This window comes from Papaver somniferum, chromosome 3 (assembly GCF_003573695.1).
Source record: "Papaver somniferum cultivar HN1 chromosome 3, ASM357369v1, whole genome shotgun sequence".
NCBI classification, from domain to species: Eukaryota; Viridiplantae; Streptophyta; class Magnoliopsida; order Ranunculales; family Papaveraceae; genus Papaver; species Papaver somniferum.
This window is the reverse complement of record NC_039360.1, coordinates 27,696,453-27,718,460: the sequence shown is the minus strand read 5'-3', so window position 1 is coordinate 27,718,460 and position 22,008 is coordinate 27,696,453. Positions and strand designations below refer to the sequence as shown.

Below are 22,008 nucleotides of genomic sequence, written 5' to 3'. Positions count from 1 at the left end.
CTCAAAAATGAATGATGAGATAATCTTCAAAAGCTTAGAAGAGATTAATCTAAATAGAGAAACATCAAAGAAATATGCAGCTAGAGAAACATCAAAGGAATATGCAGAAAATCAAAAAGTTGTTAGGCCAAGAGAATTTCAATGTGAAGACTTACAGTACTCATAGAAGTATTTCCAAGAATCCCTGATAACAAGCTTGGTAAACTTGAAGCAACTTGGAAAGGTCCTTACATCATCTCTGAAAACACGGGTCGTGGGTCATATAAGTTGAATAATTTGTTGGGTGAAGATTTGAGTTACCCATACAATACTTCTCACTTAATGAAGTATTACCAGTACCTACAACTACCAGAGGAAGATAAAATTATCTTATATGAATCTCTGAACTGATAATGTTAGCAAAACTCTATATCTGTAATAAAATTTTATTCATCCATAATATACAACTTTAGTTCAACTATATTCGTATATCTGAAAGTTCTATTAGACACACTATTAAAATTCGAAAACCTAGCTATAGCTTTCCAACTAGGTACAGTACCTAAATCTTCTTAAATTGAATCAAAATCTGCAGCTTTTCAGCAAGATAGGAAAACTGATACAAAGTTAAGCTTACTTTTGTGAAGTATAAAAATACTTGCAAGGTACCAAGTGAATAAGGACCATAGTGAAAAACTGAAATAATCACTAGATTTCATATTATATGAAATAAAATCAAGTACTTGGTACTCATTGGAGACTAAAGTGAAGTACCGGATTTCGTTATATTTCAAAAACGAAGGTCTAAAATACTCTTTAAAACACTGAAGTAACATATTAATACTTGCTGAAAACTGTTGAAGCACGAGATGCTCTCAAATACTTCGAAGTGAAAATAAGTAAAATTTTGCAAAGCTCGACATCTTACATCTCGAAATATTGGTCAATAACTAAAAATACAATATCCAGTCTACAAGTCATAAGGTATATAAACCAAAGTCACGATATAAAGAGATAAAGATCAAAAGGACCTATTTTGGTGAGAGACCAGCCGAAACATAAGATCAATAACTAAAGCTCCAAACTAATAGCTGACAACACATGATGGTATCATGTCCAGGAACCTCGAAGTAAGAACTTTCCATCTTCGTTACAATTTCAGCAAAATTCCCATCAGCACCAACAAGAGAAAAAAAAATATAAGATAAGCAATTAAAGGAATAATCTGTAAACAAGATTCAGATATCTCAAAGAAAAATACACAAACTAAAGACCTGAAAAAGTTAGGGGGAGATTTTAAAATGTCAAGAAATAATGAGACCATAGACGAAGTTTAATTATAACTTAGATCGAAAAATAAGAAAAGACCAGGTCGGGAAAAAAAGGTTCCACGAAAGAATCGATCTGAACTAACCTAGAACTACATAAAATGGTCAAAAGTCAAAATAAGTATAGGCCCAAGATCTAGACTATTGAAGGCCACAAAATATCATAAAATTAAGAATCTGGATTATTAGACTTATAAGAGGTTTGAATCTTAATCAAAGAAAGGATTTGAGCAATAGATTAACTGAACCCAACAATCTGATTTTGGTTGAAATTAGATCTTAAAGGAAAAATAGGTCAAGAAATTATAAACTTGATCAATAAATGAAAACAAAGTTCAATACCAACTTAAGGTGAAGAGATGAGTTGAATTTTTTTAGCTATCTGAAAAGAAGAGGATCAAATTCGCTACATCCATTATCTGAACTAACATCACTGAAAATTGTATCAGAATCTGAACTTAAAAGCTCCCAAAATTAAAAAGGGAGGGAATAGTCAAATGAGTGCAAATTTATATAAAATAAACGAGTTAACTGCAAAATACAAATAGACTTGAATAAATCATAAAAGAAAATTTTGAAAGAAAAAAGAGAAATTTTCCATTGATTTTTACAATTTATTTTCAGTTGTTCAACTTTCACTGCATAAGGCCTATTCCTATGCACATGTCAAACACCATCATTTGTCACTGTAGCACCCACTATGGGTATGACAGAGTACCAAATTCACCTGCCTATATGGAATGAATGTCACTTAGGCATACACGATGGAGTCTCTACCGAGTGATAGAGACTCCGTCGAGCATAATATCTTTATCTCCGAGTAATATATATAGACACACACACATAATCTCTCATTTTCTCCTACTTTTTCACTTTTGTAAAATATAATTATATCAAAAGAACGCGCAATTGGGGGATACTTATATTAATTGGGGGATATAAATTACTGTACCCATTCAATAGTGTCCGCTAAGAGGTGTTTTTTGGGGGCGAGAATACTAAAAGACCTTTTAAAAACATAAAACTAAAAAATAAAATTTATATCTATGTCCACTTTTTGTGTAAGTTTATCCTAAAGAAATCAAAATCAAAATTAAACCCTAACAAGTTCTTAAAACTTCGTTTGGGTTAGAATCATAAACTGAAACTTTTCTTATGCCGGCATTGTGTTCATGATGAATACCATACCGATTTCCTGTGCCGGTATTGTTTTAGTTTGAATACCATGTCGATACTTTGTGTCGACATTGTTTTTCGTTTGAATATCATGCTGATATATTGTGCCGGTATTATTTTTAGTTTGGATACCATGTCGATATCTAGTGTCCACATGGTTTTTATTTTGAATACCATGTCGATATCTAGTTTCGGCATGGTCGATTCCCAAGTGTACCGTGCCGATTTGAGGAAAAAAACATACACAATATTTTGCATCATGTGCCGGCACTACTACTGGCATGCTTTATAATGAACTTTATGTGCCGAGAGTGTATTTACAATTCAAAATTGGGGGTTATTGTGTGCCGGCATGGTGAGAAAGTATGAATACCATGCCGATTTGGTCCCTGCCAGCATGATATTCATAATTTTACAATGGCGACACTGAGTTTTTCAGTCATAACAATGACGAATTCAATGAATAAAAAATCAAATTTCAATACAGCAATACCTATAGATGAGTAATTGGAGCACTTGTATGTTCAGCTTGTTTACTTTCCTGGGTTGGTTCTTCACCTAAACTTTCATGATCATAAATATCTTGATTTAATGTTGTGGCATCAAAAAATTCAATAATAATAATTTATTCTAATGATTATCAAACTAATATATTAAGTTAACTAATTATATTTAACCACTAAACATAATTAGTGAGGGGTTTTAGAAATTATATAAATTACCCGGATAACGGGTTGACCTTGATTTACTATTTAAATCTCGTTTTTGTCTTTTTCCTATATCACCCAATTAATTTTCGTATCCCCCAATTGTTCTATAAAAGGGTTCCACTAAATATACTATAATACTTATTCATTATGGTCCCACCCAACACAAATACATTTTTCACTTTAATCAGTTTTGCATATCTACCATAGTGGGGAAGCTCATTTGGCATGCCATATGGCATGTCAAATAAATTTTTTTGAGGTGGTGCATAGGAATAGGCCTAAGCACTTGATTGATCAACTTCATCTATTTACAGAAGCACTCGATTTATCAGTTTTGATTGACTGATTAGCATAATTATTTATCAACATTTAGAGCATCATTAGATTCATTAGAGGTCGAAGAGCCTATAAGAGCAACTGGTGGAGTCTGAGGAGTCGCTAGTAGAACGTTTCCCGAAGTTGTTTCCTGGAAAGAATCCTACTAGTTTGAGATCTCAGACACATCTTCAGGAAAGGTCTAACTTCTGAAAGGTTAAGTTGTTTCTAAACATTTTCAAAATTAATGTTCAAATCAATTATATGGTTGTTAAGAAACTCGTTCTCAACTTTATAATTCTTACACTCAGAAGTAGCAGGTTTTAACTCGTACTGGAATTTCGTGAAAGTAAGATAGCTTCTTATTGGAATCCCAATCAATGTCCAATTTGGAATTTAAAAGATAATACTTAACCTTCAAAGGTTTGTGAATATTCATATCCTCATCATACTTAAAATTTATATGTTTCGTGCAAAGGATACCGCTGGTATATTCATCTACAACATAAAAAAGAAAAAAAGTAAATAATAATAATGAATATTTTTCATTAATCAATCAAAAATCAAGCCAAAGAACAATTTTAATAGAAAAAACAGATACCACATCTAATCTCGAAAGATACCTAGCTTCATCAATAAAAAGATAAACATAAGCAAGTGGTGTAAGGAAGTGGAGAATCCGGAACGAAAGTTCACTGGGGGCGCGCTTTATATGAGAACATAACTAAACATGTAAACGAAAAAATCTATTGTATAATGATTATTAATCCATGGAAGAATTATTTCAAGTAAACTTAAAAGCAACTTAATTTTCTTACGGTAGCAAAACCAAGCAGTAACACCCGCATGCTATTTGAATATATACAGCAAGACGTTCCCCTTAAAATTGATCAATTTATCTGAAACAGAAATTATAAACCCACTATCAATTTCACCCTTTTCCTAACCACGCAATAACACCCACATGCTACACCATTTTCGCCCTTTTCCCAACCAATAAATTTGCTTTCCACTTCTCCTCCTTTTCTCCTTGTTTGGCCTAATCTGAAGTACTAGTGGAAATTGTGAACAATATACGAACTTCAAGGAAATCATTTTTTGATTTCAGTAAAGTAGGGATTTTCTACAAAGTTAAACTTAATTTTAGGAAAGTTTTCGAGTTCGTGGACTGTGGAATTGGGTTATACGAAAAAATTAATTACAGAACAATATACATTACAGGTTTTGGCGTAAAACTTTGTGGGGGCACGAAATTATCTCCAGAAAATATTACATGGGAGATTTTTTTTACCAGAAAATTAGGGGTCCGGTGACCCCAGTGGCCTTACTTTGGATTCGCCACTAGTGTAAGGTATACATGTCGAGGAACACTAAGGAAAAAAAATCAAATGCATAGAGACCATCTTGCTCCAATAAGAAACTCGCTTGCAGTGCTTTGACCGAAATTGGAGGTCGTGAGTACCAACTAGAATGGTGGTTTCCAAAGATACCATAGCCCAGAATCCTAGATATTTTTGCAGATTCAGGAGAGAGGACGATATTTTTCTTTTAACTAAAAAACAAAAGAAAATTCATTGTATTAAAACAATGAAAAAAAGAAAAACATGTATAATCAATAAAATATGTTTGTTTAATACAAGTCGCATGATAATCCTTAATTGATGGGGTATGAACCTTTATTCTGGGGGTATTTTTTTATGAGAAAACACCATGCTCCATAGACCATAAAATATAAGTAAACACTTATCATTGAACAAAATATCATCAAAACCCCCTGAACATAACGAGCCCATCATAATTGTATTAAGAGGTTGTTCTGGATCCTGGGAAAAATGTTCTTAAGGTGAGAATTGGTAACAGACTCAAGGACATATATTGATGTAGTAATGGAGCAGTAATATTATAATTATCGAAAATTAACCGTTATGATCTGCAATCTAATGCATATAATCAGAAAACCTGGACTCCAGCTCGACTGGAGCACAATCAACTAATCTCAGAAACTCGTGAACAAAAGAAGATGGGAAGCTAGAATTTACACTAAAGATGAGACTTAAATTTGACTTATAACATGGACTATACTGAACCATTCATTCTTGTTGTGAAAATGAATATTGTTTCTTATCGATTGTTCCAATCTTAATTAGCGCTTATATCATTCATCAAAAACACCTTCTTGAATGGTGATTTCTAGGAGAAAGCTTACATAAAACCACCACCATGGTTTGAGGAGAAGTTTGGTTCGAAAGTAAGCAAGCTAAAGAAAGGTCTCTATGGACTAAAAGAAACCCATATATGGATGGTTCAAAAGGTTTACTCATGTTGTAAATAAACAAGGGTATACTCAAGCTCAAGTAGATCACACAATGTTCATAAGGTACTCGAAATATGGTCAGGTGGCAGAGTTGATGGCATATGTGACTACATCATAGTAACTGGTGATGATGTGAGTGACTTGGAGAGTCTGAAGGCAGGATTATCTTAGGAATTTGAAACAAAGGATTTAGGACACTGGAAGTGTTTCCTTAGTAACTGGCGATACAACATAAGCATGTGGCGGCTCTTCTTCATGAAACAAATTTAATTAATGACTGTAAACTAATTGATACACCTAATGATGCTAGTAAAAAAAACTTGGATTTCGTAAAGAAAATCTACAAGTTAAAATAACTAGGTACCAAAAGATAGTTGAGAAACTAGGATATTAAGCACATATTCGTCATGATAATGCGTTCGTTGTTAGCTGATTAAGTCAATTCATGCATTCTCTAAAGAAAGAACATTTGGACGCGGTTTACGGAATTATGGTTCAAGAAGAATAAAGCTTTTACGGAGGCAGATTTAGAAGATCCACTTCTGGTTATTGCACATATGTATGGGGAAATTTATTTACTTAGAAGATCAGGAAACAAAATGTAGTTGCAAGAAGTAATGCATAGGATGAGTTAAAGCCATATCTAATGGAATCTGCAAAATAATACGGCTGAAGAAAATCGTCGACGAATTAGCAGTGCCATTGAATATTCCAATAAAGTTGTATTACAAGAACAGGGAAAAGCACTACACAGAATCAAATTCAACATAATGAATAAAGTACATAGAAATTGATAGATGCTTTATAATAAAGAAGATCAAGAAAGAAGCATTCTTTTTTTACCATTTATTCCGACTGCTCAGCAAATAATAAATATTCTTATAAATGGCTTATTCAAGCTTACTTTTGATTCCTTAGGAGGCAAGTTCGATATGACTGATATCTATGCACCAACTTGAGGGGATATAGAAAACTTTGAATAAGTTTTCTAAATATTAAAAGATTAGGATTATCTAGTTTGAATATTTTGATCAATAGTTGTTTTCCTCTTTCATATAAAATATGTTAGTCAGTTAGGTTAACATTACGTTATCTATTTATGTTTTATGTGTTTGAAGTATTGTAAATAAAGAAATGTTTTGTTTTCCGATAGCTTCCAAAAATAATCATGATGAACCTGTAATAGAGCTATACTTTTCCAAATTTATTCAGGATCATTTCAAGGCTGCAATCTCTATAGACTCCAACTCAGCAATAATATGTGGTAAGATAGTATTCAACCTCACTTGAGATAATATTTGCACAAACAAAAGGTAATATCATGAGAACTAATATTATCAAATATGACTTGATTTTTCACACAAAAAATGACGCTAAATATTTTAGAATGCCTTTAGCAAAACCGACGACATATAATTTCATCATATTCAACCTGCATATTTTAATTCCAAACAACACTGATACTTTCAAAATAACCTTATCAATGACACATCTCTTAGTGTCCAAATTTGTTAAGTAACTATGTTTACAGATAAAAAGGATATAATCAACTTGGTGACCCCGCTACACAGTAATGACATAACCATAATAAGATTATAGTGCACTTTGTCAGAAAATTTAAGCCTTTAATTGTTGAGTTATAAGAAGGAAAATAATCAGATTCAACTTGTGCATTCACATAGAAAAAGACACAAATGATTCCAGAATATTCTTAACATATCGACAACGTATAACTACAGCACATTTAATTTTCTCTTGTAGAAATTCTTTCTCTTTTCTTTCATCAGTTAATGCCTTTGTTTTCTTTTACCGGTAATCACTTCCCCATTTTCGACAACTCCCGGACAGATTCTTGGGAATCAGCGGAAAACCGAACTCAAAAAAACATCCGGAAACTAAAAAAAAAAAACACACAAAAATAAAATGGGTCTTGGTCTTTAACTCACCGTCAGTGAAACCATTAGTTGCATCATAGATTTCATCAAAAGACTTGGTTACATACTTCATTTAATTTTCATAAACACAATAATCACTATACAAGTAGGATTATCTTCTATTACAAGTAGGATTATTGTCAATACAAGCCTAATGTCGATTTAAGTTGAGATTTAACAATAAGATTTACAAACAATGCATCATTTGTTCATGCAGTTAGCTACGAGCCCAGAGAATCGATTCACATTTTTCGCATAACTACAATCTAAAACTAGGGTTTGACCAAACAATTACGATTCAAGCTCATTAAATTAACCTGCACTAAACCATTAAACTAACTCTCCATTTACTATATGCCCCAAAATCTCTTAAAATATATCCTTTTTTAAATTTTTTTATCACGATCTAATCCTTCATTTTGGTTTTTAACACAAAACAATCCTTCATTTTGGTTTTTAACACAAAACCACCCTAGACAAAAAAAACTAAATTTGTTGCCCCTTGGTCCGTGATGCCCCGAAGTCAACCTTCGTTGACCTCCCCTCAGGGCCGGCACTGTGCAGACATTAAGGATGATATATAGTAGCTAAATCAGGAACAGAAGTACATCTCTATTATGGAGATCGGCATGAATTAAATCCCCATCATTATCAATACTGCTCCAACAGAACACTTACAAAGTTGGACAGTATAAAATACAGTTTGCAACTAATGCATTGTTTTTCTGATAATCACATGGTCGGTTCATGCAACGGTTTGGTTTGTCATTACTTGAATAATCAAGTCACAAAAGGTTATTGTGGTGGTATTTGCAATCCAGTAACAGGGGAATACCTTGTAATTCCAAGACCAAGAAGACCAAAATATGCCGGATGGTTCGTACTTGGATTTGGATACCTTCCTTCCACTAATGAGTATAAGGTTGTCAGATGTTGTTACGAGTGGTTAAACGGTGGGTGGAAGGGATATGTTGAGGTATGTACTCTTGGCTCTCAAAGTGGGTGGAGAGGACAAGAAAACATCCCTTACACAATATTCCTTTCGCAATCAGGTCTCTTTGTTAATGGAGCAATTCATTGGATTTGTGAGACAGTCCGGAAGATGTGTAAGATTGTCGCCTACGATCTATCGGATGAGAAGTTCAAGAACGTGTCATCACCACCTTTTGATTTTTTTAAGAGACATGATGGCGTCAGTGGTAGACTCGAGCTATTGGGGGGAAACTTGTGTGCAATAGTTTACGGCCGTGATGAAATCCTCGTATGGGCATTAAAAAGAAACACCAAGAATGCGAGAATATTGCGACCTAGATCAACAGAGTACTACGATCACAAATAGAGTTGGAGTAAAGAGTTCAGGATATCGATGACCCAAACAAGTACAAAGGCGCAAACAGGTACAGGTACAGGCCCTTTGAGATTACAAAAAGCAATGAAGTTCTATTATGGTATAAACATAAGAAAATATACAGCTATGACAATATCACATCAACTTTAACTAAGCTTTGGGAGCGTGATGGTAAGACTCTTTCATGCCTTCAAGCAATTCCTCACATGAATACCCTTGTTTCTTTAAAAGATATTGTAGAACGTTCTGGTAATAATGCGACTTCAGATAATGGTGAGAGTTTGGGGAGTAAGATATCAAGAAAGCGTAAGAGGAGGAAGTACCAGTGCATGAAGAAGGGTAGAAAGGGATTGAGCCCCTTCGTTAATTAGCATATATCGACATATTCTGCCAACCAACCCTATGTGTTTTTTGTTTTCATTTTTAATTTTTAAGCCGGACAGTTAATATCGTTGGTAAAAAAATCCTATTAATTAGTCTACTTTATTTTGTGTTCTGGAACTGGAAGCAACAGTGAATTTCTAGCACCTTTGTTGGAAGTGGTGATTGAACTTGGAAGTGAATTTCTAGCACCTTTGTTGGAAGTGAATTTCTGCCAACCACTTCTATTTTGTGTTATGGTACTTTTGCTGAGCATAAAGAGATATTGTAATGAAGTAATACCATTTAATTAGAAGTGGTGATTGAACTTGTTAATTGCTATGCATTTATCTTCTGTGTATCCATTCTTTGTTTCGCCGAGGACTTAGCTGGTAAATCCTTTGCTTTCGTCTATGAACAAATTGCAGGTGTTCCCAAGCAAAACATGTTTCCCGAGGTTACAAGTTCACGAGGAAACCACATTCTCGGAACCGTACAAAATAGTAGACTAATCAAGAGACGGTAACAACAATACAAAAGAATATACGAGTTATCGTTTGCCTCCTGTTCTCATTTCAAAAGAAAAACAAGACTTTGCTTTCCATAAACTTACAAAAAAAAAAAAAAAGTGCATCCTTTAAATGTCCAACTTGGCTGAATATTTTTTCGGAAAATGGATTATTTGTCCAAATATTTTTAAAACATGGTTCAAATGGACGAGTAAAAAGTAGTATGGGTGAAATGGACAACAAAAAAATAGCAAGGATGAAACTGGATTCATCCTGGCTTTAACTTAAAAAATAGCAAGGATGAAACTGGATGCATCCTGATGTAAATTAAAAATAAGAAAAAGTATTTGAAAATGGGTAGGATGAAACTGTTTACATCCTGGCTATTTTTACATTTTTGTTCATTTAAACAGTATCAAAATCTAAGTGTCCTTTTTACCCAGGAATTGTTAATTTTGGTCTTTTTAACCAATTTTGTGATTTTTTTTATTTTATAAGCAAAGGCCTTCAAAAAGGCTAATGGTCCTCCTCAACTGTTGGAAGGATCCAAACAAGGGGTTTAGACCAGTACATGGTAGAATTGTTTCGTTTTTCCCACTAAGCAAGCTCATGAGCTACAGAATTACAACATCTAGGTTGAAAACTAAAAATACAAGCAGCTAATTTAGAAGAAAAAAAAGAGAATGTCTTTAAAGATGGCATTCGTCCGTGAATCCCCATCGAAATTCCCCGTTGAAAATTGGTCGATGAGAGCTTTAACATCACTTTTTATGATGATATGAGTTAAGTGTTGTTCCACAACTTTCTTCTGAACTGCCCAGATGGTTCTTGCTTCAGCTTCTTCAGCAGAGTAAACATCAAAGACTAACGAAGCACAAAAGGTTGCTTTTCTTGAGAAGTCTTTCATCACATATCATGCACCATTTTCTCCAGAGATATCATCAAAGGTTATATTTAATCCAACCAAAAGAGGGTGGCATCCATTTATCATAAATACTGACATTCATGGTAGAAGGTATGTTCAGGCTAGGATTCCTAGATTTCCTGGTGAGAAGCATAGCTCTGGCTCTAGCTAGGAAAGCATTGAAGTTTTTCTTAATGTTTTGGAAGATGAAGTTATTTCTACTGGTCCAAATAGACCATAAGATAGCCACAAAAAGGCATTGATCATCCTCGGACAATTTAGATTGAGGGTCAATAAGACAAAAAAGAAGCTAGTCTGTAAAAGAATTGTTCTGAACAAATTGAGTGTTTATGTTGAAATCAGAGATGAAGCAAATCCTACTAGCAAAGGGGAAAGTAACCAAAGCATGCATAATAGTTTCATGAGGATCAGAGCACCTAGGACAGTCCACACTATGCATAGGCATTCTAGTGTGAAGGACAGTTCTGGAGGGAAAAGCATTTCTAGCTTCTCTCCAAAGAAAAACCTGAATTCTGTACAGAACTCTAACTTTCCAAATACGCTTCCAAATGTTTTTACAAGGGGAAGTCCTAAGGCCTCTAAGCCCCAAGTAGGCAGATTTAGAGAAAAATTTGTCATTATTTGAAAGATCCCAAGCCCTCCTATCAGGAGTGCAAAGCTGGCTTAAGGGAATGGAGATAATCTTCTGAACAGAAGCATTATCAAAATGGGTGTTAAGTCTAGACACATCCCAACTTCTGGTTTGGGAGTCAATAAAGTAAGCAACTTTAATACTAGGATCAGGAGGAACAAGAGGGTTGGGTGTAGCAGACCCCAGGGAGGGGACCCATTTATCACACTAAGGATCAATGAATTGACCATCCCCAACAATCCATGAAATGAAAGGTTTTATAAGTTCCTTTATGGCATACAGACACTTCCAATTCCAAGAGAAATTGGCAGTGCATTTAGCATTCAAAAATCAGTTTTAGGAAAATATTTGGCCTTAAGAACAATGGCCAGTAAACAATTAGGATTCTCTAAGATTCTCCAGGAATTCCTAGCAAGCATTGCTAGGTTGTTTAATTCAGCCTTTCTGAATCCCATACCTCCTTCAGTTTTAGGGGAGCATAAAATATCCCACCCAAGGAGGTGCAGCTTTTTATACTTAGGATCTAAAGTTTCACCCCATCAGAACTTGCAGAGATGAGAATCCATTTGTTTACAAAGATGTTTAGGAATAAGAAAAGCTCTCATTTGAAAGATAGTAATAACTTGGCATATGTGCTTGATTAGAGTAGTTCTAGAAGCTTAAGATAACAACTTATGAAGCCAGATAGAAATCCTGGCATCAACGGCTTGGAGAATACCCATATGGGTCTGGATTTTGGAAGCTTGGAACACAGTGGGAGTTCCAAGATATTTTTCTCCTAAATCTCTGCTTTGGATATCTAAGATATTAGCCAAAAGAGCTTTCCTATGTTCAGGAATCTTCCTGCTAAACAAAATACCATATTTTTCAAAATTGATTTCTTGCCCAGAAGCTAAGCAATATTTTTGAAGATAATGTTTTATGATCTGAATTTTTTTTGAAGTATCTTTGGAAAACAAGAGAGAATCATCAGCAAACAAAAGATGAGTCATTTCAGGGGCATTTTTACACACTTTAATACCTTCTAAAAACCCTTCTTCTGGAGGATATCAATGTAAGAAGAGAAGGCCTCAGAGAAGATAATGTAAAGATAGGAAGAAAGTGGGTCTCCCTGTCTTAGTCCTCTTTCATGTTGAAAGAAACCAATGGGGCTACCATTAAGAAGGACAGAGTAAGACACAGTAGAAACACACTGGTTTATCAGTTTAACCCAGTGGTTAGACAGACCCATTTTAGTTAAAACTTTTTCCAAAAAATCTCATTCTAGATTATCATAGGCCTTAAATATATCAAGTTTAATAGAAGCTATGCCCTCAACTTTATCATTATGATTGATAGCATATATGGCCTCATTAGCTAGCAAAATATTATCAGAAATACTCCTCTTGGGAATAAAAGTACTTTGGTTTTGCGAAATAATATTGTTCATAAAAGGTTTCAGTCTGTTGGCCAAGGTTTTTGAAAGAATTTTGTAAATGAAATTACAAAGGACAGTCGGCCTATACTGAGTTACCAATTCAGTAAGAGGGACTTTTGGAATGAGAGCTATGTTGGTATGATTAAAAACCTTAGCAATGTTACCAGTTCTAAAGCAGGTTTGAGTCATATCAACAACAACATCTCCCACAATATCCCAATGCTTTTGATAAAAAAGGCCAGTGAATCCATCAGGACCAGGGGCCTTCTTCCCACCCATTTGGAAAACAATATTCTTAATTTCCTCTGGAGTAAGAGGAATATTTAAAGAAGTATTGTCTTCTTATGAGAACTTAACAGGGAGGTCAACAAGAATTTCATCTTGAAATTGCTGAGGGTAAGAGGAATAAAGGCCTTTGAAATAATCTATAAAAGAATTTCCAATACTATCTCTATCAGTTAGAATAGTATTTAAGGAATTTTTTATCCAGCTGATGGAATTTCTTTTTCTTCTAAAGAGAGTTACTCTGTGGAAATATGGTGAGTTTCTGTCACCTTCCAAGAGCCATACTTCTCTAGATTTTTCCTTCCAATATAATTCCTCCAAATTATACAGATACTCTAGCCTAGCTTTTAGCCTAGAAGTATTACTAGTATTAGTTGGATTAGAGATCACCCAACTCTTTCCTAATGGTAGATATGTTTGTTTGTATATTATCAAAGGAAGACTTATTCCAGTCTAATAGGCCTTTTGTTGGTAATTAAGAGTTTAGCTTTAAGTTTGTAGGCAGGGGAGCCTACCACGTTGACAGACCAAGAGTATGAATAATGTCTCTGCAAGTAGGATCCTCTATCCACATGGCCATAAAATGGAAAGGTCTAGGTAGACAAATATCCTCATAATTAAATCATATATGCATGGGGCAATGGTCATAAGAGTCCCCAGGAAGGTTGTTGACACAAAGTTTTGGAAAAAGGTCTTCAGCAGTTTGGTTGATAAGACATCTATCTAATCTTTCAAGGATTAAGTCAGGACCTTGTTGCATATTGGACCAGGTAAACCTAGGTCCAGAAAAACCAGGATCATGCAGATTAAAAACAGAACAAAAATTTCTAAGATTTTCAAAATCAGGGTCATCAACTTCTAGACCACCTATTTTATCTTCAGTTCCTAAAAGAGCATTAAGATCTCCTATAAGAAAATTGGTTCATATAAGGGGACATTAGTCTGTTGACATTGTTGTTCCCAAAAGGCTTGTCTTAGACTACTGTTAGGTTCACCATATATGAATTGGATATGACAGGTCTTAGAATGGATAATGTCAGCAGAAGTAACATAGATGCCCCTCATACTGGATGAAATGATATTGAGGTGAACTTCTTTCTTCAAAGAAAGAGCAAGACCACCACTTCTACCCGCACAGGGTATGTTAAAGGTACAGGGAAATCCCATATTTCTTAGTTTCCTAGCTTCCATGTCTTTGTTCATTTTAGTCTCAGAGAGGAAAAAAATGTCAGGGTTTTATAAAGTAAGCTAAGCTCCTTATTATCCGATTTTTTACCAAAACCTCAAAGATTCCAAGCAATCATGTTGATATTATTGACAGGGAAATGATTTATGGCATGTTGAGCAGTATATATTAAAGGGGATGGTTGAGAATGGTTTACCTGAGTGGTAAAGTCACAGCCACCACCAAGAGGAGAACTGGTACCATCACCACTTTGAGAAGCACTTTGGGAGGAATTGAGACTAGAAGTAGCAGCATTTGAGAGGGGAATTATTGCGGACGTCATTGTTGCTTGGGGAATTATCAGCAGGTACGTTGTATCTTCCAAAAGAATTGAATACTGGTTGGGTGTTGAGGGAGCAAGTAGAAAGGTCAATAGCTAGTAGTTCTCCAATTTGGTAATTGGGGGACACAATTGAGCATAATCAGGTTCAGTAGAGGTTTGTTCTTCAGGGATAACCACTATACTAGCCAAGCTAGAATTAGCTCTAGTACGTTTCTGTAAGTTAGCCCTGGGATTAATCTTCCTTTTGAGATTTGCTAGAGCATCTTGTTCAGCAGATTTGATTGTTCCTATAGTGACGATTGGACTGGTATTCGGGATAGTAGCAGTTTTGAATCTCCTTGATGAGTTTGTAGTACGGATCGGTCCACTAGATGTTGACTCAGAACCAGAGATAGAGGCAGCAACAGTCATAATCTGAGTAGTAACTTGCTTTAGAAAAATCGGCAGACCATTTTCCAACTGGGTTAAATGTTTCTGAACAGGACCAACATCAAAGATCTTCAGAGTAGTGAATCTGTTGATGGAGGGGCCCATCTGAAAATTGTTTGATAATCTCTCTTGAATAGTATTTTCCATTCTTTGATAAATAGCTTTTCCTTTGTTGCACACTTCGATAGAAGTTGATTCAATTTGTGTTTCTGGTATGACCTCAGAATGTTGCATAATGGTATCATTGATGACAGCAGATGGAGGGTCTACTTGCTTGATTATAGTATGCATCATTAACTTTGAGACAGCCGGAAGAGTATAACTATTGCAACGTGCATCAATCTCTTTGATATTTTTCTTCTTTAGTTTCCAAGCAGGGCAATTTTGATCTTTATGGTCAAGGATGCGACAGGAGGTGCATAAATACCTTGGAACTTTGATGTGTCTACACTCAATTAAGAAGGGTTCACTTCTACCACTTGTGAAGAGAGGAATGCATGTTGGTAAGGCTTTCTGAACTGGGATTCTAATGCACACTTTGGCACTCTTCTTAAGAGCATGTTTGCCACAAGGATTTTGGGCTTCGATAAGTTCCCTTATACTGAGAGTGAGTTTCTGAAGATCCCCAAATTCAGAACATTCATTTGGGATGTTGCATAAAATGAACCACGTGATTTCTTCATCAAAAAAGAGTTGATGGTTTGGAGGCCAGCCTTCAACAGGTACGACTTTTAACACCATAAGGTAACCATAGGCAAACCAAGGTTTTTGAGAATTGGTTCTATCAAAATCCTCTTCAGATAAGTAACGGATGAGAACTTTGTTTCGTTGACCGTTGAAGGTAGTTATTGTTGGTGTTGATCTAAAGGACAGTTATTACAGATATAAAATCTGATTGAAGAGGTTGGAATCAAAGTTCCACAGCAAACGTAACCATCCATACACCATTTCCAATTGGTATCAGCTTCAGCTAAAACAACTTTTTTATCAATGAAAACTGGTTTTGCAAGTGTAGATGGTAAGGTTAGTTTCTCTGTCATTTGAGCAGAAAGGGTTTGAATCTCTTGGTTCAAGTTTTGAGTATTCTCTAAGGAGTATGGGATTTCCATCATGTAAGAGAATTGAATATATATGAATATGGTTTGATGGAGTTCAGATTTCCCAGAAACTAATATAAAATACAGGTGTAGAGAAAAGAATCTCTTATGGGTACTGTTTTGATATTGGTTACAGACAATGTGAAGGAAGGAGAGAAAGGGGGGGTTTGTTTGTATATGAATTTGAACCTTAGAAAAGGAATGAGAAAGTTGTTGACTATGGACTGTGAAAATTTCAGGAGAAAATTGGTGTAAAGTAGTTGTAGTTATGCTGCAAAGTTTGCTTTGGGGAAGAGGGTTAACATATGGGATGTCACTTTCATATTCATACTTTATGGATATTTTTCGAGCTGAAGTATTCACGTGAGTATTGTCGAAAGAAGACCAGATATAGACAGACCCAATAATACATTGTTGGATCTTCTGAGATAGGATGGATTGGAGATGCATGACTTGGATTGAGGTTTTTGGATATTTATTAGATTTGTCATTTCTTGGGCTGACGTTTGTGTGATGATGTAAACTGCCAAAATGTAATAATGGCAGGAAAATGGAGGGAAAATTTATGATGATGTGGATGGTTAAGGGACTGCTGTAGAGTATCCATTGAGTAATTTGGTTCACTAGTGGAGCTAGTAACGCATATGCCTGACATGCCCTGGTCCGCAATGGTGCCTCCCAACTAATGATGCCTTCTTCCAGTTTGCGTAAAACATAAAATTTTAATTAGACCCCAAAGAGAAATTTCAAAGTTTGGTAACCCACGAAAACCTCCCTTAATGGCAATTCCAAGGGGAGTAAAGGAAATAATAAAGATTAGGTGTTGAAAATTGATCTTGATAGGGTAATGATGGTTATTAGAGTGAAGGGGTACGCATGGCTTTGAATGGGCGTGGTAAACAAAGAGACATAACGGTTAACTAAGCGCCATAAATGGAATTGAATATATGCAAGGTATTTAAGGGGGTGACTAGCAGAGAGGTTATCATCTTTAAGGTATTTTTTTACAGAAGAGGAAAGGTTTATATTAGGGAGACTAATAGGAGAGAATGGCTGATTTTCCTGGCCAAAATTTACCAAACGCTGATGGTAATCTTCCCGTTGCACCATCAGAGACACCTGACATTCACAAGGTAAATCACTTCTTCCTTCTTTGAATTTGAGTGAATTACAGAGATTGAGAGATGAAACTCAGTCTGAAATTGATCGTCGTATTCAAGAGCAAATACCTCATAGAGAAGAGGAAGAAGCTGCTCGTATCCGGAAAGAGCGAAAAATCGATGCTCTCTACACTGCATGGCTACCCAAATTCTTAGAATGGCGAGAAAGAAAGGATGAGGAGTGGGCTGAGAAGCAAGAAAAAACCCCAAGATATGGAAGTGCAACTGAGAGTGATTCCTAGTCTTATGATAGATCTGAATATGCTGTAGAGGAGGTGAACACCAGTGACCTTGAATCTGATGTCGCAGAGGTGTTTGAGGGTGAAAACAGTTTCTGCTGGTTTCGGTAATTTCGTATGTTGTGGGTGAGAAAATAGTCTAAACCCTAAACAATGTACTGCAAGGGAGTACTTTAGATTAGAGAGATCAATCTGTACAAATCCGGCCTAAACCAAGAAATGGCCATTCCATACTTGCTTCGGTCATAAAGTGAAGGAGAAGGGTTGGTTTTGGAGAGAGAAGCGAAGAGAATGTTGAGACAAAAATAGTTGATTCTGGAAGAGTAGTTGTTTTGACTTGTATCAGAAAGTGGAAGCTAACAGATGGGAAAGATAACAGGTGATTTCTGAGTGTTGTGTGTTCCTGACCAAAAACTTGTCGTTTGGTGGAAATAGGTGAGACCTATTTATAAAAGTCGCAACGAAACATACCCTGGTCTGGTAAGAATTGGAAACAGTTTGAGTAAATGGAAGGAAACGGTAATGGGTAATGCCTGGAATTGATGTTTCCATAATGAAGGAAACGTTTCACCATTACTCCTTGTATTTACTAACAGCTCATCCTTATGACACTCTCTTGTAACGGGCATAATGTACGCCACACGCTATAAATCGCCAAACCAATAACCTAATGAGCATCCCCCAGTTTGTGACATGTGTTGATGTATCGAGTGTTTTCGTGGAAAACATGTAGCATGTTGTTGTTGTTTGGCAAGTTGAGCTCGGGAGACTTGCCGGCTCGGTAGTGACCCTCGACGGTCGAGATGTTGCATCTTGATAGGAAGGCTAGCCGTTGATTATTTCAACCCTTCGTTTGGTAGCCAGCGGTATGAAAGCATGGGTGGCATGGCTTTGACATAGTTAGGCGTGACCAAGCTAGGATTTTGGCATAGTTTAGGCACGGCCAAGAACTAGGATTTTGGCATAGTTTGGGCGCGACCAAAATTAGGACTTGGCATTGGGCCAAAGGTTGCCACGCGTTAGCTGGTGACCTTGGAAGGCTAATATCTGCATCTTAGATGGAAGGGTGACCGTTGATTGTTGCAAACCTTCGTTTTGGCAGCCAACGACGTGAAGGAAAGGCTGGCATGGTTTTGGCACAGCGGTGTGGCTGGCATGGTTGGCATGCCATGGCGCGGAGATGTGGCTGGCACGGCATGCCATTGGCACATGTGGCATGATTGGCATGCCTTGCCATGGAGATGTGGCTGGCACGGCGTGCCATTGGCACATGTTGCATTGTTGGCATTCCTTGGCACGGAGATGTGGAACGGCATGCCATTGGCACATGCGGCATGGTTGGCATGCTTTGGCACGGAAAGGTTGTACGGCATGCCATTGGCACATGTGGTGTGGCATGGTTGGCATGCCTTGGGTGGCGAACTTGGACGGTTGAGATCTGCATCTCAGATGGGAGGGTAGCCGTTGATTGTTGCAACCCTCCGTTTTGGCAGCCAGCAGCATGTCGTAGGGTCGGCATAGCTTTTGCATGGTTTAGGCGCGACCAAAATTAGGGTTTGGTACAAACCGTGATGTTTGGCTTTGGGCCTCAACTTGCCATGCGTTAGGTGGCAAGCTTGGACGGCTGAGATCTGCATCTCAGATGGAAGGGTAGCTGTTGATTATTGCAACCCTTTGGTTTGGCAGCCAGCGTCGTGCATGGAATGTTGGGGACGGCTGGCATGGTCGGCATGCTTCGGCACGGAGATGCGGTGGCGGCATTGTGAGGATGCTTTGGTTTTGACCGGATAGACTTTAATTCCTTCGGAGGTTACCTGGAAACCCAGGAACTTTCCCGAAGAGACACCAAAGGCACACTTCAATGGATTCATCTTCAGTTTGTACTTGCGACACCTCTCAAACACCTGCCGCAGAATCTCCGCATGGGCCGTCCGAGTTTTTGGTTTAACCACTATGTCATCTACATAATCTTCGACTTGCTTGTGCATCATGTCATGAAAAATGGTAGTCATGGCGCGTTGGTAGGTGACGACAGCAGTTTTCAAACCGAAGGGCATCACGGTATAGTAAAAGTTTCCGAGAGGAGTTCGAAAAGCGTCATGTTCGTACATCTTTATTTGATTGTAGCCGATGTACCCGTCTATGAAAGTGAACATACCGTGTCCACTGGTGGCGTCTACCAGCATGTCAATGTTGGGAAGTGGAAAATCATCTTTAGGGCAACATTTGTTCAGATCCCTAAAATCAACACATCATCTGATTTGGCCGTTCTTCTTTTTTACCGGAACCACGTTGGCCAACCAAGTAGGATGGTGAATGGGTTTGATGAAACCAGCAGCTAGTAGCTTTTGAATCTTCATCTTGATCTGTTCTTCCACATGGTTCCTGAACTGTCTCGGGGCTTGTTTGACCGGTTTGGATCCGGGTGTAACATGTAGATGGTGACTGACCAGCTTCTCGTCCAAGCCAGGCATTTCTTCGTACGTCCATGCAAATACGTCTTGATATTCTTTGAGAAGGTCTACCAGCTTTGTGTGTTCGTCTGCGCACAAAGTTGAGCTGATTGAAACGGGTCGCGTAAATTCCTCACTCCCGACATTGAAAATCTCAAGTTCGTCCATGGTTGAGTTGGTTCCGTCTTGTAGCTGTCGTGGTGCATCCGGTACTTCCTCTTGCGGCTCGTTACTGTGATTGCATTTTGCTGGGCGGAGAGACTGTGCGGTAGCCTCCTCTGTTAATTTCTAAGAATGGCGCTGATATACGGATTTCTCTTTTTCATCATGACTCATGATAAAATCCCGATCTCTCTTGGCATGGGAGCGAGCCAAACACTGGTTTGGCAGGTGAGGACTGGCGCGCTTCTCTTCCGAAGAGGTGGTGTGAGATCGGGTTTCTCCGTAAAATGATGCAAGCCTATCACTTTCTTCAATTGACGCCCACTTTGGCAATGGAGTGTGGTGAGTTTTGTCGGATGTGCCCCGCGGGTCCTTCCTTGGTTCAAACATATCCATTCCACAGATCGGCGCATAGGGAGATAACGACGCAGAGAAGATGCGGATGACTTCTCCGCTTAACATGGTTTTCAGGCACTAGTGATATGTCGAAGGAATGATTATGTTGTCGTGGAGCCATGCCCTTCCTAATATCATATGGTAATCTGGATCCTTTTCGATTACTTCGAAGCTTACCTTCGACTGGATCAGTCCTACTGATAGATTCAGGTTGATGTATCCATATGTGCTGGTTTGGTTGCCTTCGAAATCGGTCATCGTAGTGGACTGTCGTACAACTTCGTTTGGCCGCACCCTGGCTGTTCTGAGTGTCCTGAGGGTAACGACGTTGGAGGACGCTCCTGTGTGAATGAGGTCCCTTTTGAATTCCACATACTTGATACGGGCTGTCACATGTAGGGCCCGATTGTGTCATTCTGCTGCCATCATGTCGTCATCGTTAATGTGACATTATTGATGGACATCTCCGACATTCTTGACGTTTCCAAACGCGAAGGGACCAGGGATGCGCTTAATTCTATCCGATTTATGGCAGTGAACGTCTCCATCCGTTGATCCTTTGAAAGATGTAGGAGTTCATAAACTTTCCACCAATGAGGCCGCTTCATGGCCTACTGGTTTCATATTGGTAGTGAAGCTGCTGCTTGGGAATGATCGTCTGGGATGTCAGTCCCTAGTCCCGGAGTTTCCGGGGTAGGTGGGTCACTCAAATCCGATGTTAAGCTGATAAGGAAGTCGAGTATGTTGTTTATCGCTTCTCTCATCAGATCCATATTCCTTGTGTGGATCTCCTGACCGTGCCAAATCGTCCAGCCATGGAACTTCTCCGTCGATCGCATTGTTGGATGTTGCGTTGGGAAAGGAAATATCGCCATTCGTCTGGGTGAAACTTGGGGGCACGGATTCATCCCTAAAACCAACCATCTTCCTGAGTTGTAGTTGAAAAGCGAGATCTAAAATTGGTATTGCAATCGAGAGATTAATCTCCCACTGTGTTCGCCAATTTTTTGAGGGTGAAAACAGTTTTCGCTGGTTTCGGTAATTTCGTGTGTTGTGGGTGAGAAACGAGTCTAAACCTTAAACAATGTACTGCAAGGGAGTACTTTAGATTAGAGAGATCAATCTATACAAATCCGGCCTAAATCAAGAAATGGCCGTTCCAGACTTGCTTCGGTCACAAAGTGAAGGAGAATGGTTGGTTTTGGGGAGGGAAGCGAAGAGAATGTTGAGACCAAATTAGTTGATTCTGGAAGAGTAGTTGTTTTGACTTGTATCAGAAAGTGGAAGCTAACAGATGGTAAAGCTAACAGGTGATTTCTGAGTGTTGTATGTT

At 37.5% G+C, this 22,008-nt stretch overlaps 1 protein-coding gene across 1 annotated transcript; it reads left to right on the top strand.

Moving 5' to 3' along the window:
• The first annotated feature begins 8,492 nt into the window (after positions 1-8,492).
• Positions 8,493-9,475, top strand: LOC113359202 (F-box protein At3g07870-like). Its single transcript, XM_026602875.1, has 2 exons — positions 8,493-9,076; positions 9,229-9,475. Exons 1-2 carry the CDS (start codon positions 8,493-8,495, stop codon positions 9,473-9,475), a joined length of 831 nt encoding a protein of 276 aa, XP_026458660.1.
• Positions 9,476-22,008: the final 12,533 nt, after the last annotated feature.

What these genes read in the sequence shown, in the direction of transcription:
- LOC113359202 (XM_026602875.1), top strand. Translation starts at nt 8,493, where the DNA reads ATGGTCGGTTCATGCAACGGTTTGGTTTGTCATTACTTGAATAATCAA. An exon ending in TTGCGACCTAGATCAACAGA is followed by an intron (nt 9,077 to 9,228) that starts GTACTACGATCA and finishes GAAAATATACAG; the next exon opens with CTATGACAATATCACATCAA.